General features: G+C 29.1%; 3 protein-coding genes across 3 annotated transcripts in view; 1 reads left to right on the top strand and 2 right to left on the bottom strand.

Moving 5' to 3' along the window:
- Nucleotides 1-400: 400 nt before the first annotated feature.
- LOC113375407 (cytosol aminopeptidase-like) lies at nucleotides 401-3,639 on the bottom strand. Its single transcript, XM_026615343.1, has 4 exons — nucleotides 3,575-3,639; nucleotides 3,089-3,372; nucleotides 884-1,294; nucleotides 401-702 (listed from the first exon to the last, which is right to left on the bottom strand). Exons 1-4 carry the CDS (start codon nucleotides 3,637-3,639, stop codon nucleotides 401-403), a joined length of 1,062 nt encoding a protein of 353 aa, XP_026471128.1.
- A 2,122-nt stretch (nucleotides 3,640-5,761) lies between these two features.
- LOC113376591 (endocuticle structural glycoprotein ABD-4-like) lies at nucleotides 5,762-22,176 on the bottom strand. The gene is made up of 3 exons (XM_026616562.1): nucleotides 22,044-22,176; nucleotides 6,493-6,657; nucleotides 5,762-6,271 (listed from the first exon to the last, which is right to left on the bottom strand). The coding sequence occupies exons 1-3, from the start codon at nucleotides 22,050-22,052 to the stop codon at nucleotides 6,035-6,037; spliced, it is 411 nt and encodes a 136-aa protein (XP_026472347.1). The 5' UTR covers nucleotides 22,053-22,176; the 3' UTR covers nucleotides 5,762-6,034.
- LOC113376589 (endocuticle structural glycoprotein SgAbd-2-like) overlaps nucleotides 6,231-23,552 on the top strand; it is a 71,292-nt gene continuing 53,970 nt past the window's right edge. Inside the window, exon 1 of the mRNA XM_026616559.1 lies at nucleotides 6,231-6,302. Within this exon, the coding sequence (XP_026472344.1) occupies nucleotides 6,288-6,302 (15 nt within the window). The 5' untranslated portion in view covers nucleotides 6,231-6,287. The remainder of the gene's footprint in view (nucleotides 6,303-23,552) is intronic.

Below are 23,552 nucleotides of genomic sequence, written 5' to 3'. Positions count from 1 at the left end.
AAACGGTGCCAAGCTTTTGCTGTGTGTTTGGTAGAATGGAATGACAGGGATCTATAATAAGCTGTCCCCTATGACAAAAATTTCAATTTGTAACTGTACAACAATTATACCATCAGAAGCCCAGAAGCGGCCAGCTTTGACCAATAGGAGAGGAATTGTGTGTCATCAGAGCAACTCCAAAGAGTGACTCGCAAGAAGCTTTTGGAGCTTAGCACCAATGATTATCATCTATTTCTGTCCATGGCGATCAGTTTTGATAAACGGTTGACATAATACGAAGATCGTAAAATTAAAAGATGAAAAAAAGATGAAGCACGATGGTTGCATGAATAACAGTAATGATATGAGAGAAGGATTGAGATTTCAGAATGAAAATACCGATTTAATTCGGGCAATAGTTTTATGGATTCTGCAATATATTACCTGGTTTACACGCCATTCCACTGGGCATATTCTCGCAGAGGCAAAGCACGGAGCATAGATTAATCGGCAGGGAAAGAAGCGAGGCAGCACGTATGATGGCAATTACCATAGCAGCTCCGGCCATATCTGCTCTATGTTCATCTAATGCTGGATCATCACGTTTTAAGTACAGACCACCTGCATCAAAAGTAGTTCCCTTTCCCACTAGCAGAATCGGCTTATCTTCTGAATCACCGCCGCAGTAGTTTATCTCAAGCAGTACAGGCGACTCGCACGAGCCTTTTAATACGTATTTTTATAATATATATTTGAAAATATTCTCACGCTTGCTGTGTTTATATATTGTTTAGTTATAAAATACTAACAGTGAGTGCTACCTATATTATTTTAATCATTTATTATGATGGATGAAGATTTTGGAAGTTAGAATGAAGAATCGATTTATTAAATTATAATATACCTCTGGCAATATGCAGGAAAAGATCCATGTGATTTTTTTCGAGCCAACATCGATCGCGCACATCGACATTAATTCCGCATGGACAGAGCACATCAGCCGCAGCTTGAGCAAACGAGGTTGGCGTCATGGCGTTTGAAGGGGCTTCAGATAAACGGCGAGCAAGATTCTGTGCATCTGCTAGATATAGTCCACGTGTCCAGCCGTCTGTATCGCAGGATTCGAATAGTTCTAATGTTGGAACTATTTTACGGTAACACTTATTCTTGTACTCTTGATATTGCCAAGCCGCCAAAGAAGCGCCTTCTGCTGCTTCTTGAGCATATCCCATGTCTTCTACGGCAATATGGCCCAAATCTTCCTTGCGTAGACGAGTCACACCAGTAGCAGCAGCCACGCGTACATTTTCGCGGCCTAATAATTTCGCCTTTAATTAATATTATGACACGGGAAACATTTCAGACGTTGATATAATACTATACTGAAACTGAATTATAAAGTAAAATTTTTACGTGACTGTGTGTATATCTTTCTTATATATAAAAATGGAGCTCTCTTTCAAATGTCCGAATAAAACTCGAAAACGACTGAATCGATTTGGCCAGTCTTAGTCTTGAAAAATTCGTGCCAATCCAAAGATGGTCGGAAAGGTGAGATAATATTTCAAAATCGCGTAGAAACTTTACATTTTTAATTTGAAATTTTTTATAGAAGCGTAATGTAAATAAAACAATGGACGGTGGCTAATACTTGAATGTCAAACGTTTTTGACAGATGATGTTCGATTATGTTTAATAGGATGTTTTACGTGAATATTATTTAATTATGATTAAATTGTAACAAGTAGTTTTGTTTGTAGTTTTATTTACATACAAAAACGTTAGTAAAAGGGCCGTAATTGTTACTAGAAATACTCAAAATATCAACTTTTTTGAAATATTAATACGAAAATGCACTTTTTGGCATATTTTTCTCAAACACGGTGCTCGGAATGATCTCATTTGTATAATCATATACTCATTGGTATTTATAAAACATTTTCTAGGTTATATTATTTTTTATTTATGTTTTTAAATTCAGAACCTAAATTTGGTATCGATCAAATGGACATTTTCCTAGTTATAATTTCCCAGAATTTATCGAAGAATAGATAGTAATATATGAAGGTCCGGGGTTAAAAAGGTTCACCACCGATGTGTCAAAATCAGTAAAGTTAAGCATTGTTTAACAACAATATTTGAAAGTAGAGGAAAAAGAGCTAAAACCTTGATTTGAAAACGATAATCTTTGAAATGGGGGAGATAAACGGTAATCTTTGAACATCCATAATAAAAGTATTTTCATCCGTTGGTAGTTTTTTAGCATTAGTTAAAAATGTAATTATTTTGTAAAATACATTTAAAATTAAAATAAGACATTAAACCTGTTTGCCACCTGACCGTTCCAAGTTACTTCGCCTATAGGGTAAAAATGTCTAGATCTAGCAAAAAAGCACATTTTTACAATGATGAAGTAGCTGGCAGTTTGACTGAGTGTAGTCAGATAATTGTTCGTTTGAAATGTGTTATTTTGATTTTTATAATTGGTTTGATTTTTATAATATAATTAATATTTGCTCAAAGTCAAATTGGACCTTTGTGTCTCACCCTGTTCTACATATATACTTTTTATTGAACATACTTTAATTTATCGAATGCTACTTGAAACTTTTCAAAAAGCATGTCAAAGAAGAAATACTTAAATCATTTTCTATCTCTCCTCGCAAAAATTTGAAAATTTTGTATAAGCTCGGTAGTATTATTTACAAAAAGAATCTGAAAAACTTGAAATGTAGTCAATAAGTCGAAAGACCAAAAAAGACTTGGATTGGATTATGCCATGTTTTCTATAGAAAGTGTATAAATCTTCCAGTTTGATTGTATTGACAAAATATAGACAAACTAATGGAGTTTATTGTTTTTATAATACCTCATTATATATATCATTCAAATAACACATCATCCTTACACACTTAAAGTATTAATATTTTTGATTCTCTAGGTCTAGAAATTGTTTAGAATATACCTTACTTAGCAAAACAACGTTTGCCGGGTCAGCTAGTATTTTATATATTTTCATCGATTTTAAAAAATATATCTGGGATGAAATATTTGCTTTTTAGAAAGTTTAACTATTTAAAAACATTTCAAACATTAAAACTGTGCAAACCTTCATCAATATTTTCCAGAAGATCGTACCCTGCTCCTTCTTTACCAATTTCTACCACACACACAGAGAAAAATTCAGGATCAAGGTTGTTAAATACATTGCCTTTGCCTTTGCCTTTGTACGTGTCGCCCACCTCACGAATCATCTCGCAGAGGCGGCCGCCTACGCGCTCGTTAAATCGTTCAGCGGTCGGCGTTAATTTTGGATCTTCGCCCTCTGAACGATATACTCCTAGAACTAGTCCTTTTTTTGGACACGAATCCGAAAATCGTCGTGCAAGTAGTCTGCTTTATAAAAATAATATTTAATTTGTTTAATTTGTTTATAGGTACATTGTACATTTCATATTTCATAAACTTGCTACTTCGAATTCATGCAAATGAAAAACTTGTGCACATATTAATTTGTTACCTCAACAAGATAGTTTACGGCTTGCATTAATCATTCTTTTTAAAATTCTATTTATATAATTAACAAAAGTCTTACCTTCGGGAAATGGAAGACAGCAACGCATATTTTCGCAATGCACTTAGATTTTTTGTCAGAGACATTATGAAATTTGGCTATAAACTGATACAAATGTTTGCCACTTAAGATAATATAATTTTATAAAAAAATATTTTTTAAAAAATATAAAATTCTAATCGAGAAAAATAAAACATAGCGAAAAATAAAACAATCTAAACGTCAGTAATATAATATATGGCTTCCTTTGATAATTTAAAATTAATTATTAATTTACAATGACTTTTGTAATTTATGCATAGACTAACTACATGTAGTATAAGGTCTATGACTTTATATTTTTATCAACTTTCCGTAGGGTAGTTATAGTAATGGGCCAAAAATCGAAAATGAAAAATTTTGCATTTCTCGACGTTTTGAAGGTTTCTGAACATTTTAGCATACATTTTCAGGCGCACGGATCAGCCGATTTAAATGGTTCAAAAAACATTCGATTCCCATTGTTAGGGAGATGTACTGATTAGTTTTTTGCAAAGGCAGGTCTAGCCGTTACGGAGATACGGAACAATAAATGCAGAAAATGCAAATCGAGTTTTTGAAAGAACGGAGTATCCGATCTAAATGATCTAAAAAACATTCAATTTATAATAATTGGGAGAAGAGGTAGTTAGTTTTTAGTAAAGGCAGGTCCAGCCATTTCAAAGATACAGAGCTAAATGTGCAAAAAAGGCAGTTTTTGAGAGAACTAAGCGTTTGATTTGAATTATTCAAAGAACTTTCTGCTTGTTTCAACAAAATAATTGCTTTTGGAGAAAATTTTTTTTTGTTTCTAATTTTTTTTTGTATGTCGAAAATAATTCAGATTTTAATTTTAATTCTGTTCTAATATACTTTAAACAAATAATTTCAACTTTACAATTCAGTTTATATAATTCTTATAAATATTAAACAATGTTACAATATTTATAAAAATCTATTTGAAAACATACAATATTATTCGATCATTACGTTACGGTACAGGAAGTTCCAGCAATTTGCCTTAAGGCACGATGCCATACACTACTATTTTTTATGTTACAACTGTTAAATAACATTGAGTATTAGGGTCCGATGCCGTAATTAAAATACATAATAAATTTAAAGGCTAATATATTGCTATTATGATTTGTTGTAACATAAAAAATGCACCAGTAATTAGTGAAAATAAACAGCATTTCCTTATCTATGAAACATTTCCTTATCTATGATAAACAGTAATAAAATATTAATAACTTATTACAGAAAATAATGAAAATGTTTGGAAATTCTTTTTTGATATTATTGTAGGGCATTATGGTTTTGGTGTGATTGGGCGTGCTTCTGAAAATTCCTAAATATTAATAAAAGCTATTGGAATTAATAATATTTTTGCTTGTAATTCTCTGACGATCCGTTTGCGAGTTTTGGTATCCCTTCGTTGTTTGAAAAGTATGGTCATTATTTTCAATTTTCTATAAAATTTGCTTAGCGTTCAACCAAATCGTTTTAAGTACAACAAAATAAAAAAAGTTTCATGCTTCTATAAATAACGTTTATTTTTTATTCACATTACAGTTGTTTTAATGCAACATTATGCTTATAATTGTAAAATAAAATTCTACAATAAAGCGACAAAAGTGCATAGAAAATGAAATAGCTTTCAACTATAAAGATAAAAGCAGATGTGTAGTTTATAGATTGCAAGCTTCAGCATGTTACATTTTGGAATATAAAAATGAAAATAACGTGCAAGAAAAGTTTATATATACATATATATATATATATACATACATATATATATATATATATATATATATATACATATGCATATATATATATGTATATATATATATATATATATATATATATATAGACAGATATGCACACAGTATTACTAACACACACTTGTCGCACATTACATGTCATATCTATACAAGCGCAGACACATACACAGAAACACAAAAATATATTCTCATACACTTATATATATGTATATATAAATACATATTTATATGTATGTATATATGACCTATAATTTGAAGCAATGAGATTGCTTATTAGATTTATAATTATTTGTTAACACATTTCTAATACCAGCTGCATTTTGCATTTGTTAATTTATATAATTATAAGTAAGCTGTCATAATTGCAAAATATAAAATAATAGTGCTCAAATAAAAAAATGTGTAGTGCAATTATATAACAAAGAAACCACAGTTCATTTTTCTTTTTTAGTAGGTAGAGTCGAGCACTACGATTCATGCCACTTCCGTCAATGTTTGTGATATAAAAATCAATACAGCAGCAAATCAGATTTAAATTTTTATACTTTTAAACTTTTCGCAAAACTTCGACAGTACTGACAAGGTCTTTGGAATTTAAAATCAGTCGATTAACAAAACGGATCTACATGAATCAGTGTGCAAAGTATCAGATCGTTTGTGGAGTTTTAAAGTGTGCTGCTTATCCGTTTCTTTCCGTTGTAGATGGCAACGTGGCGAGGTAATCGAGCGCTTTCTGGATCTCTGGTGGAATTGGAGGAGGTGTTGGCAGATGGGCGCCCTGCGGTACGAAGCCCAAGACGTCGTCAGCAACGTAGTTTAGCTGGATTGGCGTGCCGTCGGGTGATGTGTAGCTGAAGGCTCCTTGGACAACCACTACGTCGCCGCCTTGCGGATCAGATGAGCGTTTCAAGTTACCCTAATACATTTCACAAATGGAAACAGTCAAGGTAAAGTAACAAAAATATGAAACTTCAAAATTATTTGTATTTACGAAAAGTATAGTTTGGTATAGGTTTGGTTAATATGGAACAATTATGAAATAAATTAAATTTGAAGTAGAGATTTCCTCTCTATAGAGAATTGGTTAAGTAAGATCCTAAAGACTGTAGGAGTATTGCAGTGGCAATGTTAACCTACTTGTTCATCGCTTTTGATTCCATTAGAAGTCTCATAGCTGCTTATATAACTACCGTCAGGCTGCAGGTCAAAGTTTTGTCGTATTATTGTTGCTTGAGACTCGTCTCCTCCACCGCCCCGCTGTGGGGCCGCTAACACCGAAACCAAAATACTGCATAATATTACCTTAAAAGGAAATTTGTTGAAATTAATTAATTGTTACAAATTTATAATATATATATATATATATATATATATATATATATACTAGCTGACCCGGCAAATGTTGTTTTGCTAAGTAAAGTATATTCTAAACAATTTCTAGAGAATCAAAAAAAAAAAGTACTTTAAGTGTATAAGGATGTGTTGTTTGGATGCTATATACAATGCGGTATTATAAAAACAATAAATCCATTATCTATATTTTGTCAATACAATCAAACTGGAAGTTTTATACACTTTCTATAGAAAACATGGTATAATCCAATCCAAGTCTTTTTTGGTCATTCGACTTATTGATTACGTTTCAAGTTTTTCAGATTCTTTTTGCATTCTGTGTTTTGTGTATAATTGTAAATAATACTACTGAGCTTATACAATATTTTCAAATTTCTGCGAGGAGAGATAGAAAATGAATTGAGTATTTATTCTTTGACCTACTTTTTGAAAAGTTTCAAGTAACTAGCTACTTCATCATTGTAGAAATGTGCTTTTTTCACGTCTTTCAAAAATTTGTTATCTAGACCTTTTTACCCCATAGACGGGGTAACTTCGAACGGCCAGTTTTTGTGTATAAATAAAAGGCAAAGCTGTAAACAATAAAAATTAGTAAACTAATAGTGTATGGCAACGTGCCTAAAGGCAAATTGTTAGAACTTCCTGCAGCGTAACGAAATGTTCGAGAAATATTAAATGTTTTCAAATAGATTATTATAAATAATGATGTTACATTGTCTAATATTTATAAGAATTACATATACTGAATTATAAAGTTTAAATTATTCATTTAAAGTATGTAAGTGAGCTTAAAAATTTCAGCCAGAATTAAAATTAAATTTGAATCATTTTCGATGTACAAAAAAAAAATTGAAAAATGTTTTTTGAACCATTCAAATCGGTTGATCTGTGCGCCCAAAGACGTGGGCAACAAATTGTGGACATACAAAACACACACATCTATTTCATCTGAGGTATGCCAAAATGTTCAGAAACCTTCAAAACAAGGTGACAATTTAAACTAGTGGGGCGCATGGCATCGTGCTTTAAGGCAAATTGCTGGAACTTCCCGTACGAAAAATTCTGTGCATTTTTCTCCATAATTAACGGACGTGTGGTTACTTTAATTCATTTTCAAATGAAAACAAAGTAGGGTAATTTAAAGATGGTTTAATTTCATAGTGCTATAGGGTTTCATTAATTAAGAATACCAAATTTATATTCCACTAAATGAAGGCTTGTATGGATTTAAAATAAATTAAAAAAAGCATTTATACAATTTTATTGATATAACGCCTATTTTTTAAACCAAACTAATATATATATATATATATATATATATATATATATATATATATGTATGTACATATATATATATATATATATATATATATATATATTATTTTTAAAAACTGATCATTTGAACAAAAACACTGAAACAAAAAATATGCTTATAATATCAATATTCTACAGCAGTTATATTAATTTAATTAAAATTGTATTGTATTACAAACGTTCTTTCATATTTTTTATTAAGTATGTCGTTAAATTGTATCCAAAATGTTTACAATAAACACTTTATCACATGGGTGGCTCCCAAAATTACATTTGAAGATATTAATCGTCTTTTACGTTTGCGAGTGATTATGATCCGCCAACAAAGAAATTAAAAGTACAATTGAAGAATTAATAATAGCAACAATAGTTGTTTGACTTTTAATTTACTTGCGAACACATGTATTTAGCACGTCGAAAGTTTTGTGTTTTGCCTTGTGTATGTAACAATAAGTAACACGAGGATTCGACTTTATTTGCACACAATAATGAGACGGCGAAGATTTATTTAAGTATAGTTAAAGAAGTTTTTTAATGTGAGCTATAGAATCTTCGTTTGTTGTATAGTCGTATGCTCGTATTTAGTATCTAAACACTCTTCTGATTTTGAATTTTCAACCCCATGCCTGAATTTGGTCTTGGATAAAGAGTCAAAAGTATATTCGAATATTCGAATACTTGAATCGAATAGATCATTTTGTTTGAAATTTTGTTGTAAGTTTAACATTAGTAGTTATTGGTCATTTACCAAGTTTTTGCTTAGATAATTTAGCTCACAATCAGCCATAATGATGATATTTTTTCAAATGTGTGCGTTGAGTACGGTTGTGGCATGTATTTCTTGAAGGTTAAACAGATAAAAAAAAATCACTTAAGTAATACGAAAGAAAAAGGAACAAAAAGAATGCAAAGCGATTTTACAAAAAAATAGTAGTAGACAAATGTTCAAATTACCATAAAATATACTTTTGTCCCAGCTAACTAGTAAATTAATAAAATTATTGCTCCCCTACAAGTGTGTGTTTGCGCACTTAAAATGTGGGTGCGAAAACTTTATTGTTGAAACAAATAAGTAGTTAAAATTTTTGTATAAAGCTAATATTCACTTGACATCCATGAAGTTCATTATACACAGTTACACACGTATCGGGAAATTCATGCAACTTGTCTTAATGCAAAACAAACATCTAGTTATTTTGATTTAAATAAAGATATGTTATTTTATTTTAAGATTTCATTATTATGATACGTATTACTGATAAACTAATAGACAAAAGAATGACAACAAAATGGAAATATGATTATTAAAATAGTGAAATATATATTAGTTGGAGCAATTGTGATTTGTGAAGATCTCAAAAATAGCAGTAAAGCATCGAATATTTAGTACCAAGCACACGTTTTCATGACATTCCAATACAATTGCATATTGCGTGTTGTTTGTGAGAAAATCTCTGTATTTCACCAAGAAACAACGAAACATCTTGTGAAACAAATCCCATTAGAAGCACGTATATTATGTTGTCTTTATTTTCTTTTGGATTAAAGCAAATCACAAACATACGCTTATTTATTTGAATACTAGATTTAATTGTTGTGATTAATATCATCCAATATCAATAGAATATTTTATCATTCTAAAGGAAATATACCTGGAATTAATTCTTAATTTCAGACACTAACTTGAATGAGTATAAGAATAATTCATAACTATCGGACTTATTACTTATTAACTAAACCTATGTACGTTTTATGAATTTAAAAATGAATGTTTCGACATTCAGTCAGTTTCATCAATACTTATACAATGATTCATCACTGCCAAGCCCACATCATTATATCAAAAGGGCGCATACTTTTGCTATTTGTACGTTAGCCGCAGATTGATCAATTAATAAACGGTTTTTAATAAGTATTTTCTTCATATAATTTTTATCTATTGTGTTAATAAATATGGACCATTAAATTAAGGCAATTTAGACACATTGAAAAATACGATATTTATATTGAAAATTTAACGGGATGTAAGGATATTTAAATAAGACATTACACACTATGCACTCGAATTATTATTTGAGCGATATAATTTCTTTTTAAAAACTTTGTTTTGAGCATAAAAAATGTCTGAAAATATTGCCTACCAAACCTGCATTGACAAAATTTTGTGCAGTTATTGAATTTAAATTGTCAAATAACATACTTCGCCGTATTACGATTTTAATTTTTGGATTTTTTTTCTACTAGATTGTGAATAGTTTATAGTTTATAGTTTATAGTTTGGTGAAAAGTCTCAAACATAAAGAAATTTTACCACTAAACGCTTTGTACGTTACATAATCATGAGCATTACCACTCAACTTCTGAGTGACTTTGAACATGGGTAACGCATATTTAAGCTAAAATATGAAAAAACTAAAACTATGAATATATATAACGGCAATAAAATAGAAGAATATAAATTATCCGAACACTTCGGGTTCGAAACTCCCCTAAACTTAACTTGATGAAAACAAACTTAATACTAACCTAGCTTTTTCTTTGTAATCATAACTTAATAAAAACTCTGATATGATGAAATACTTGAGAACCATTAGATATTTGAATCGAAGAATGTAGCATTGGATGTAAGTGCTAGCAACATGAAGCTATTCCAAGGAAACTTGAAGGTGGCAAAATGATTATGATTGACGATTTGAAGGATGAAAGGAATGGAAAATATTGAAAGGTGTTGGTTGGATGCGCTTGTCAAATAAATATGACAAATAAGCAAAGAAGTTTTAAAGGAATGACGGTTAAATAAATGCCACTCATGTATGTGTTGCCAAAAATGAGATACAAGAGGAAATAGTGCTTACGTGCACTTTGGATAAATCTATGTTCGGGTAGGCGAGTTTTTGCTATTTGTATGCATTTTAATGCTATTATATGCATTATTTTCATATATTTATATGTATATATATATGTGAGTGTGTGTGTGCGCGTGTGTGTGTGTGTTTGCATAAACTCAGGCACGCGTGCATATAGCTATAGGTATAAGCGGCGTGTGCAAAGTGATTGTGTAGGATTGAGTTTTTCAACCTCTACAGTTAAGCTGAAATAAGCAATAGATACATTGGTTCATCGTTTTATGATAGGAAAATGTCATTGTATAATGCTGGTGGCCTTTACATAACATCACTGAAGAAAGTTATGCATTTCAAGTGTGTTATGCAAAATCAACGCGCTTAAAGACACATATATCTTTCCATTTATTTTTGACCTTTAACCCAATCAGAAATCTAATCTTGTGAAATACCAACTAGTGCATGGAATTAAATTTAGTTATGCCACGACATGAAAATATGGCTCAGAAACATAAATAGCATCTGCAGCAAAGTAAGGATTGGATGGGGCTCCACTCGAAAAAAAAAATACGAAAGCTGAGTTAAACTCTAACTCAGGAACCGATTCTGTCATAAAATAGACCAATGTTACGTAGGCGCTTCGTAGCACTTCTCATACAAAATCGTACTAAAACAGTCAAAATGCCATGTATTTGCTGTGCGATCAGGAGTTTTACACATAAAATGCAAGCTCACTCATATGCTATTAAGCCATATCACAAAAATTATGCGTTTGACATTTGTGCGTTCTAGGTTAGGTTTTCTATCTGAAATCCCTGACTGCAAAGCAACCACATGGCATTTTGACAGTATTTAGTACCATTTTGTATGAGAAGCGCTTCTTAATAAAGTCCCTACGTAGCATTGGCTTATTTTACTGCAGAATCGGCCCCTCAATTTTAGTGTCACAGATTCCTCATTATCTCTTATTTTGCAAGAACCCGACGAATTGGAAACTATAGTGATATTATAATGATATATGATATCAATATAGTTCAGAAATATCAATTGATTCTTTATGTGCAAGATATATTGCTTTATAGAAAGAATTGAATTTCGTTTAAAATTTTTATCGTATTTTATAGTATTATTCAATAGGTAAATTAGGACTAACTAATTATGCATATTACAGTATTCCAATTTGTGTATTTTATTTCTTGAAATGACATAGGTCACAAAAAATAGTGGTCTGTATTAGATGTGCGGCATATGTTTTCCAATGTAGTTTTTACCGCTGAACATGTATCTAAATTTAAAATTGGAGTCAAAAATGGGGAAAAATAAAACTAAAAAACGACAAAATTTACGATTTAGTAATTTTTCTGCATAATAATTAAAGTCCTATAATTTATGTGGTTTCCTGGCCCTCTTTACCCTAAATGACTACTGAGTTTCAATTGATCTATCGAGTTTTTTGTGTAATTCAGCAGTAATTTCTAAACATATTTACTCCCCATTGCTTTTGGTTAATCTACAACCATGTTTTCAATTTGAATATCTGAAATTTTGTTGGAAATTACTATTGTGTTTTGCAAAAAAACTTAATAGATCATTTAATTGAAAACTCATTAGTCATTTAAGGTAAAAAGGGTCAGAAAATGACAGAAATTATAAGATTTTAAGTGTCATGCAGAAGAATTACTAGATTGGAAATTGTCATTTTTCTTATTTTCTTCTAAATTTTTTCACATTTGACCCCTCATTTTGACTTTTTATTCGTATTCAGCGGTAAAAACTACATTGGAAATGCAGACAACTTTTTTTCTGGACCTGTGTGATTATTACAACAATGAATAAAACTTCTTATAGAAGTACTTTTAAAATATTTTATAACAATAATTTTCTGATAATAAAAGGAATATCTCAAAATCTTTAAAGGCTTTATTATTAACTTCCCGTAGGGTAAGTTATAGTAATCACAAAAAAATCGAAAATGAAAATTTTTATATATCTTTACGTTTCAAAGGTTTCTGAATATTTGGCATACCTTCATTAGACATTTGCACATCAAATTATCAGATATTTTATAGAGATTTTAACAATAAGTATAAATTTTGTTTACATTCCTATGGGTTCCGTACCAATGTTTATCAGTTAGACGGCGACGCGGCGCTTACGCGCTTTGATATATCGTCTTTATGCAGTTAAAGCAGTACGATTGCTTTGAAAAAATGTTCAGAAATACCAAAATATTTCAAAATAAAGAAAACATTTTTTTTCAAAGTCTTTTGTAAATTTTTGTCAAAAATTTATAGTTTCTTTTTATAATTAGTTGAGGTAATTCTATAATCATCTGTTGGCCATATTGTACAAGGAGCAAAAGTCATTTGTTTCAAGATTTTTTATGGCAATATATTATCCTTTGGCACATACATAAATATTATTGAATGTCGTATAATTTACATATTTATTTGAATAATTTATTGAGTATTTATAAATAATTAAGTTTATTCATAAATAACAATATTAGTCAATCAGTGATTCTGAAAAAAGTATTTTTTCTTTGCAGTTTAAAACATCGTCGATAAAATTTTGTACTAAAAGTTAAGACAGTTTTTTATATTCTGACATTTTGAATATTGATACAATTTACATAAAAGCAATGAAATAGCTTGCACATCATTAAAATTTCATACAAAATAAATATGTCATAGGTAGGCATGCTTTCTGGTTGATAATATTTTGCGTGTTAGTATATTTTAAGATATTGGAAAATAATATGAAAAAATACGATAAAGAGTTTTTTAAAAAAAGTATAAACCAATAATTTACAAGAGTTTGAATAATTTAAATCAATTATTCATATTGTATTTGAATAATTCAAATCAATTATCATATTATTGATGTATCTTTTCAGAAAAGTCGGCTCGGCGTCCTTCCACTCATATTAATATTTATTAGAAATGATTAATGTGAAATAATAGCAATTGAATAATTTCTATTAATTCATTCGATTTATTAACCATATTTGTCTTTATGTTTTTGTGTGTAACCTCTTTAAAGTAAGAGATTTTAATTGTAAATTCGCTAGCTAAACATGCAGCCATGTTTAGCAATTTTTTTTCACCGAAAGACATATTCTAAAAGATCAAATTCGAAAAATGTCTATAGCTCTTTTATTTTTATTTTTCCTGGGATTTGTATTCTTTCTCAATTTTGTGAATGCAACTTTTCTAGACTGTGGTAAAGCAAGTCTTTGATTAGTATGAATAATTGTTTTAAAATATTTTATCTGGATTCCTTCCCCGAATTATTTATTTCTATTGCAATAAAAAAACATTGTTCTTATAAATTTGAAGAAATCGAGGATGTTTATATTTCTTTGAAAAAAATTGTTTTTGGTAAACATATTAATTACAAAGAAAGGATTCTTGTTTTTTAATTTCAAATAAAATATATAGTGATACCAATCACTAAATTTTCACATGTAAGGCAATTGTTCACTCTTTTCGATTACTTTGTATTTGGCTAATTAATGATCAATTTAGATTTAAAAATAGCAATCAAGGTTGTTAGTTGACTTAGTAGTTGACTAATTATGAATATTTTTTATTTATTACAAATGTTTTAGTTTCTAAATTATTTTGAGAAGGTTAAATTGCTTCAGCCCGTTCTGTAATTTGAAACTTTTAAAAGCTTTACAATAAAAAAAAAGATTTTTGAGAAATTTGAAACTATCTAAAAAGATGGACTTTTTTTGAAAAAAAAAAACGATTTTTTTTGTATCATGAAATAAACGGTGCGTAGCCGTTTTAGTGACGAAATATCGAAGCGCTTAAGCGCCTCGACGTAGAAATGTAAACAAAATTTGTACTTAATATTAAAATCTTTATAAAATATCTGATAATTTAATGTGTATATGTGTAATGGTCATTTTTGACCGCCAAATGGCTTGTTTTTACTTTTTCTTCATCAATTTTATTAGTTGTTTATTTTGTCAATACAAGTGAAATCTGAATTACCATTTTTAACGCCTTTTCGTTCGTATCATCGAAACGGTTCGTCTTTACAAAAATGTAATCAGCACGTCTCCCCATCAATAGGAATCGAATGTTTTTTTGAATCGGTTGATCTGTGTTTTCCGAATTGTCGACTAAATTTTGTATCCGCACATACATACACACACGCGCATACATACATACATACATCAGTACTTCTGATGTATGCCAAAATGTTCAGAAAAATTTGTAACGTAAATTTATATAAAAAATTACATTTTTTTGAGCGATTACTGTAACTTACCCTTGGGGAAGTTAATAATGCAACCATTAAAGAATTATTTAACGGAAGTAACGACAAAATATTTTTAAATTGCGAATTGTCATAATCAAAGTAATTAAATCATCAATCAAAGTAATCAAATTAATCTTTTAATACTATATTTTTAGCACTACTAAAAAGTAATATTTATAATCCATTATATACCGCGCTGATTCTAAAGTTTAAAATGTAATATAACTTTTCACTTGGCCATATTATCAAATAATGTCTTTGAAAAGAGAGAAACTAAAATAATAGCTGGTCTTCCCATTGGAATAAAAAAGTGTAATCGTTCGTAAATCAACTGGGTATAAATTCTCCGAAATGTAATTCTGTATGTAATAGATATTATTGAATGGGTAAGCTTAAGCAATTTGTCAATTGGCAAAATGCCGTCTGTGTACACGTAGCTAATTATTAATTTAATGACATCGTGTACTTTTTGAACAGTTCAGATTCTCACGGTACAATACACTAGAAAGGATAATGATATCATGATGTGTACGAACAAATAATATGTATATGTATGTATATTTAAATATATACCTAATATGTATATCGCAAATTTTTCACAAATGGTGAGATATTTATTGCGAAGAATTATCCAACGACCTGGAAATTGGAAAGGAATTACTTCTTTATTCGGATCATCTCCAGTACAAAAATTAATATGAATGTAATAAGTATAAATAGGAGAAAAAATATTATTAACTATAAATCACTATATTTTGGTGATGGCATACGGTATGTTTCGGAATATTTTTCAGTTATACTTATAATTCACCATTTTTTCGCTGTTGTTATTTTGAGTAATTTAATTAAATATTACTATTTAATGAATCATGTATTTGTGACGATTATTTTACCGAGGAAGAGCCAAATCAAACCCCGAACTTACACAATTTAATTTTTTTTTATAAAAATGAGTAATTACAATTCTTATGTATATTCAAATATATATGTATTATTTTTATACGTTCTTGCTTTGTTGAAATATATTAGACAAAATTTAGCTGCCAATAGGTCAAATAAATGATGAAAGATGAAGCATATTGAAATTTTGATTATCTATCTTTGTAATTATCGTCAATTGAGAATCGCAAATATAGACAATATATAGGAGAGGACGGGGCACAAATGTCCAAATTTGACTCTGATCAATTATATTGTGAAAACCAAACCAATTATATCACAACAGTGAATCTATCTATATCTAACTAAGAATATATCTATATCTAATCTGTATCTGACTATGTTCAGTGAAACTCCCAGCTAATTCATCATTGTAGAAATGTGTTTTTTTTTTTGCTGTTTATCCAAAATTTGTCACCCCCTCATAAGCGGGATGAAATGGGACAGTCAGGGGGCGAAAGAATGTCTTATTTTTAATGCTAATGAGATTTTACGAAAAAATAGGTAAATACCCAACCTATGTAAAATATAAATTTTATATCACTGTATATAACTTTGATCTGGTATTTCGTCAGAAATATTCATCAGCAGAGTTGGAATAATTATTTATTTAATTTATCTCTTGTAATATTATTTTCTTTAATTTAGTTTACTTTTTTATTGACTATTTTTTGTTGTTTACTTCTTCATCGCGGTGAAGGTTCAGTTGGTTCTTTTTACTTCGGGTTATATAAAAAAACTGTTGATCAAACTTAAAATTGACAATACATACCATAAAACAATTAAACAACGTTTAATTTAAAAATATATTGAGGTCTCGTAAACTAAACAACAGTGCTCACAACCAAAAAAACTAACAACGACAGAAAATACTTTTGGTATGGATTTTCAATTATTGTTGTTTATATCCCGATAGCAACGTCGTATGAATCAAGGTGATGGCTAGTTATACATTTTTTCCCTCTACTTCCAAGTATTGTTTTTAACAAAATTCTTAACTTCATTTGTTTTTGAGATATCGGTGGTGAACCTTTTTACCCGTGGACCTTTAAACTACGCTCTACCCTGTATACAATAACAATAAAAGTTATATAGCCTCTTAGTTTACCCAATAATAGAAATAATTGATTGGAAATTGAATAATAATTGATTTTTTTAAACGTGAATGAATCTCATATTGAGATTATGAAATTAATCTCATTTTAAGTAGTAATAACAAAATTTTATATTTCGATTAGTATTAGTGAAATATTATAACATAGATATAAGAAAAATTCATCAAGTAAAAGAGTTAATTGATATGTAGAGAAGGTGATCGTAAAGTCATTCAGTAATACTTCTCTGTCAAATAAATCAACTCTTTGTTGTTAGATATCTATTCTTTGTAATCTTATCTGACGATATGTTGACGTAACCTTTTCGCTTATTAAATTTAAGATTTATTACAAAGTATTGCTATAAAATTAAATTAATTTATGTGTGCTCATAATGTAATTGCGGATATTTTCATTATCTCTGGATTTAATGTTAGTTCTTATTCAAAATTTGATAAGCATGTAAAGTTCAGCGTTTAAAGATTTTTTTGTCTGGCGAGAAGAGGAGATAGTTTAGTGAAAATTTGAAATCAGACACCATGAAAGGGAAAGAAAATCTATTATAATAAATACTAAATTTACTATAGAGTACTGATCATGAGTAATCTATAATTACAACATTTTAAGACACCCTTTGTACTAGTACCAAAATAATGATATCAATGATTTTGCAAAGTAACATATGAAGCCAATATATACTAATCTCAAGTTTCTGAATGAAATAAAAACTTACAGATCTTGATCATCAGAAATAGGTTTACTGGTATTTTATATAAAAAAATACTTAACAATTGATTTAATTTTAAATTATTGTCAGGCGTAAGTTTATTAATTTCCCGTAGGGTAAGTTATAGTAATCGCAAAAAAATCAAAAATGAAAATTTTTGCATATCTTCACGTTTTGAAAGTTACTGAACATTTTGGCATACCTTAGAAAAATTGATTTATGTGTGTGTGTTTGGGTACAATTTGTCGTCCACGATTTCGGGCGCACAAATCAACCGATTTGAATGATTCAAAAAAACATTCAATTTCTATTGATGAGAAGACGTGCTGATTAGTTTTTGGTGGAGACAGCTCTAGCCGTTTGGAAGATACGAGACAAAAAGTGCCAAAAACGGTCATTCAATTTTTGAGAGAACGGAGTACCCGATTTAAATGATTCATAAAACATGTTACATGTATTGACGAAATGAAAAATTGATGAAATTTTTGGTAAGGCAGGTCTAGCGGTTTCGGAGATACAGAGGAAAAAGTAAAAAAAAAGTGATATTTGGCAGTCAGAAATAAGAATTTGATAAATTTCAGATTTTAGATTTTTTTTTAAATTTTCAAAAATATACAAATTTTTATGCTTCAAATGTGAATTTTAAATTTACAAACCAGTTTGAAAATGTAAATATTTCAAATGCGTTATTCTAATCGTAAGAAATATACCCTCAGATGGATTTATTCGGCAACCTATTGCTAATGTAAACTTTCTCAAGTGTTTTGAGCGATAAGGTCGTCACTGTATATTTTATGAACGATAAAATATATAGTGATTATAATTATTTATTTGAAAATGTTCAAAATATTGTTATTAAACACTAATCAATATTTTTTGATTACTGATCTTTTTTTTAACGAATATTTAATTTTGATACGGGAAGTTCTAGCAATTTGCCTTAAGGCATGATGCCATGCACCACTAGTTTAATTTTATTCTAGTCAATTTTTATAGTCAGACATTACACTGAATTAATAAAATTACATATACTTAAACGTATTAGTGGTTTTCGAAAGTTTGAGAATATCTAAAGTTGCATTAACCGCCTTTAATTTTCTTTTAAAAATGAATAACCTTTTAATATCATAAAACATTTCTGGGTTGATTACAACCGATGTTCTATATCTGTTTCTGAGAAGTTTTGAGCAAAAGGTTGCGACGATGCGCCTGAGATGAACATTAGATCTCTCGGCGTTTGTAATAGTGAACGGAGTTTTTCAAAAGGGCAAATGCAATCGATAAAAATGATTTTTCAATGTTCACCTTTAAAAAGTGCATAGCGAACGTACCTTGATTGCTGTAAAAAGCATTTCAAATTTTACGTGAAATTATTTAACCTCTTCATAGCATTTAAGGATTAAAAAAAAATTAAATATAGAAAGTTTGTATCCATAAAGATAGATATCCATAGTCAAACTAAAATTTAAATTAAAAATATTTTCGATTATTTATCATAGATACTCCCACGTTTGCTATTATTATTTTCACTGCAATTTTATTATGAAATGTTATAAGATCTTTTCCGTCTATACGTTTATTTTTTATATATATTTTTATCATTTACAATTATTTTGGTAATTTGCTTCCGTGTTCATCTTCTATCCAAAAAATTGAAATAATGTGAGGGATTTGTTTCACAAAATTAAATTTTATTGACTAGAGAAACGGAAAGTTCCTACTAGAATCTTTATTTTAATTCTGATTTATATTTGTTTATATCATTTTATGAAATTTATCATATGGATAGAATTTTCATAATATAAGAACAATTTTAATAGTAGTTTTAATCGTGTGGTGAAAACATTTAATATAATCTTCATTATTTAATATAACAAATTTAAAATACAACGACTTTTAACGGATTTTTGTTTTAACATTAAACCTGCCAAGATTTTTGTATAGGGTAGAGCGGGGTTTAAAGAGCCGCGGGTAAAAAGGTCTACCACCGATATCTCAAAAACAAGTAAAGTTAAGAATTTTTAACAATAATATTTGAAAGTAGAGGGAAAAACCTGCTATCACTTTTATTTTGACGACTTTACTATCGAGAGATAAACGGCAATGTTTGAAAATCCACAACAAAAGTATTTTCTTTCGTTGTTGGGTTTTCTGGTTGAGAGCACTGTTGTTTAGTTTACGAGACTTTATTTTTACAAGTTATAATTATTTTGGTTATTCAGTTCCATGTTCAGTTCCTAGCCAAAAAATCGAAGAAAAAGATTTGGTTTACAAAATTAAATTATTAAGTATTAACTACAGGAACGTAGGATAGCAACGGAAATTTTCTGAATTTTGATTATTATTATTATTTTTATAATTTCATAAAATGTATCATATAGACAAGATTTTCATAATACAAGTGCAATTTTAATATAACAGCTTTAATCGTTTGATGAAGACATTCAATATAAACTTAATTATTTAATATAATAAAAGTAAAATATAATGATGTTTTATAGATTATGAATTACACTCTCATTGCAAAATGAGAAAAATCTTTAAACAAGCGTTTATTACCAAATTTTCATCTTCAACATATGAAAAAATATTGATGTAATCTGAAGATTACATTTACACCACAATGTGGCAAGTTGTTGCTCAACAAATTTATGTACATCCTTCGTTAATTATAAATATTTGCAGAATGTTTCTGAGTTGTTGAAACTACGAACACTCGCATTTAAAATATTTCTTAATGAAGCAATAGGTGCTTAGATTAAAAAAATCTTTAACGTAATGAAAATATGATAAATATTGTTTTTGATAATAAAATGCGAATATGATACATAATTTGAAAATATAGAGCATACGAAAAAAATATCTCTTTTCTCATTAACGTAATGAAACAAATTTTTGGAACAAAAATACCATTTGTAATAAATATTTATTACTATTGTTGATTAAAATTTAATAAAATTCTCTTGTTTCTTTTCGGTACCTTTACTAATTGGTAAAGGTGTCGATTAATTTACCAGGGAATTTTTGTGCTCAGGGAAAATGAAATAAAAATAAATGAATTAATATAATTATAAGAACTATATACTATATATATATATATATATATATATATATATATATATGGGTGGTTTTTAATATGGCCATTTTTGAATTTTATTGCTACCAAGGGCTTAAATGCTTCCAAATTGATGAAAAAAATCTCTAAAAGTTTTAGCTCTTAATATTAACTTTTAGATAGTGCGCAATTCAATCAAAGCTTCGTATGGAAATAGCATGGAAAAATTTTTGAAATTTTAAAAAATGTTTTTTACTTGGCGACAAATGAGTTAAAAGTGACAATTCGTGTCATCTTTTATTGAAAATTCGACTCACTACAAAACAGGTATTTTATAATTTGTTTTGTAGAGCGTCGAATTTTGAGTAAAACTCATTCATTTGTTTGCTAAGTTATATCTAAAAAACATTTTTAGTATTATTATTTCCATACAAAACTTTGATTGAATTGCGCACTATCTAAAAGACCATGTTAGGAGCCAAAATTTATTGACGATTTTTTGTATCAATTTGGAAGCATTTGAGCTCTTGGGAGCAAGGTAATTCGAAAATGTCCATATTAAGGACCACCTTAATATATATATATATATATATATATATATATATATGCATATTCGGATTGCACGATAGTCCGGCATTTATTCGAAAAGTTTGTTATTTTTTCAAACATGTGCAATTAGCTCGAGAAACGAGAACACGTAACACTAACTCTCAATCAGAAACTAGAAACCATCAAACGGATAGAAATCTACCTTTTTTTTTAAATTAAACATGTTTTTTGTTGAGAATTTTAAAATATTGTAAATATATATATATATATATATATATATATATATAAATAAATGTACAATGAGTTTTGTTGTTTGTATTTCCTACTGATTTGGTAGTTTAGTTATTAACTTAATTGTTTTTATAATTATCGCCCGATAGTTTGACGCAGGGGTCAGTCCCGAGCAAGCCGGACTAAAGGACTTTTACCGTAAAAATATATATATATATATATATTTATATATATATATATGTATATATACATATATTCAATTCGATTTTAATAAATAATAATATAATATAATGATAACATTTTATACTGACTATTCTCATGATTTATGTTCGTCGTTGTTTGAGAGCACCAATTATAATAAGCACTAAATCTACTAGTCGTTAACAAAAATAATAATAATATTTTGTGTAGCACTACTGTTTTATTTTTTCGACCAGTTTCACTTATAGCCTGACAGTGCCATCGGTTTGGTCGGGTGTGCGCCATTTATAGACGGGTCAGGCGGTTCGCAGGATTCACCTTTTACCCCCGCTTCTCTCTATTTAATGGCGCAGACACCAGAATGCTATTACTTTATCTCTTTTTATTGTGCTAGACGGCGAATCTGATATATTACGACCTAGTTGGAAGCTTCATTAGCTATTTCACTCATAATATGAATTAATTAAAATTGTTATATTGTTCTTGCATATGTATGAATTATTATTTCTAATGTTTTCTGTTCACTCGTTGTATAATGATTAGTGAACTTATTCGAAATATATAGATACCAACTCTGTAATAATCAGATATGTCGCAAGACGTCCAGGTTATAGACTACTTTAGGATTCTGTTGATCCTGGACTCGATCCATAGCTGACGAATTTAACCTCCGTATATTTAAGGGAAAATGGTGCAGTTCTAAATACAAAACCGAAGTATATACAAGATCGATTCGGATATTTCATTCTTGTTCTCATCAATTTTAACACGTTAATCGCCATATCAGCGTTAGTCATATGTCTGACTCAAAAAAGTTCTAAATGCGCCAATCTGTGGCATACCAATCACAGATGTCCGATGCAAACGATATATTAACTTCCTGTAGGGTAAGTTATTGTAATGGGCCGAAAATCATAATTGAAAATTTTTACATTACATATCTCGACGTTTTGAAGGTTTCTGAACATTTTGGCATACCTCAGAAAAAAATGATGTGTGTGTGTGTATGTTTGAATGGATACAAATTTCTAGTCACGTTTTCGGACGCACGGATCAACCAATTTGAAGGGTTCAAAAAACATTCGATTCCTATTGATAGGGAGATAAGCTGATCAGTTTTTGGCAAAGGCAGGTCCAGCCTTTACGGAGATAAATAGCAAAGTGTGCAGAAAATAGAAATCGAGTTTTTCTAAATCTAAAAATCATTCAATTAGTAATGATTGGGAGAAGTGTTTATTCGTTTTTGGCGAAGACAGGCCCAGCCATTTCGAAGATACGGAGCTAAATGTGCAAAAAATGGCAGTTTTTGAAAGAACTAAGCGTCCGATTTAAATAATTCAAAGAACTTTCTGCTTGTCTTAACAAAATAATTGATTTTGGGGAAAAAAAAAATTTGGTTTCAACTTCTTTTTTCAAAAAAAAAAAAATTTGTATATCGAAAATAATTCAGATTTTATTTTTAATTCTGACTATACTTCTAATATACTTTGAACAAATAATTCCAACTTTGCAATTCAGTTTATATAATTCTTATAAATATTAGAAAATGTTACAATATTAATAATAATCTATTTGAAAACATTCAGTATTCCTCGAACATTTCATTATGGTACGGGAAG

The sequence above is a fragment of the Ctenocephalides felis genome, unplaced genomic scaffold (assembly GCF_003426905.1).
Source record: "Ctenocephalides felis isolate EL2017-DRISC unplaced genomic scaffold, ASM342690v1 CF-g0.4_SCAFFOLD_01886, whole genome shotgun sequence".
Classification (NCBI taxonomy): Eukaryota; Metazoa; Arthropoda; class Insecta; order Siphonaptera; family Pulicidae; genus Ctenocephalides; species Ctenocephalides felis.
Note: the sequence above shows the minus strand (reverse complement) of the source record. Positions and strands in the feature narration are given on the sequence as shown.

Excerpts from the sequence above, each read along its gene's own strand:
- LOC113375407 (XM_026615343.1), bottom strand. The coding sequence starts at position 3,639 with ATGTCTCTGACAAAAAATCTAAGTGCATTGCGAAAATATGCGTTGCTG. Across the intron at positions 3,373-3,574 it reads CTGTCTTCCATTTCCCGAAG|ACTACTTGCACGACGATTTT; the intron begins GTAAGACTTTTG and ends TTTATAAAGCAG. Across the intron at positions 1,295-3,088 it reads TCTGGAAAATATTGATGAAG|GCCGCGAAAATGTACGCGTG; the intron begins GTTTGCACAGTT and ends CGAAATTATTAG.
- LOC113376591 (XM_026616562.1), bottom strand. Across the intron at positions 6,272-6,492 it reads GAATCAAAAGCGATGAACAA|GGTAACTTGAAACGCTCATC; the intron begins GTAGGTTAACAT and ends GAAATGTATTAG.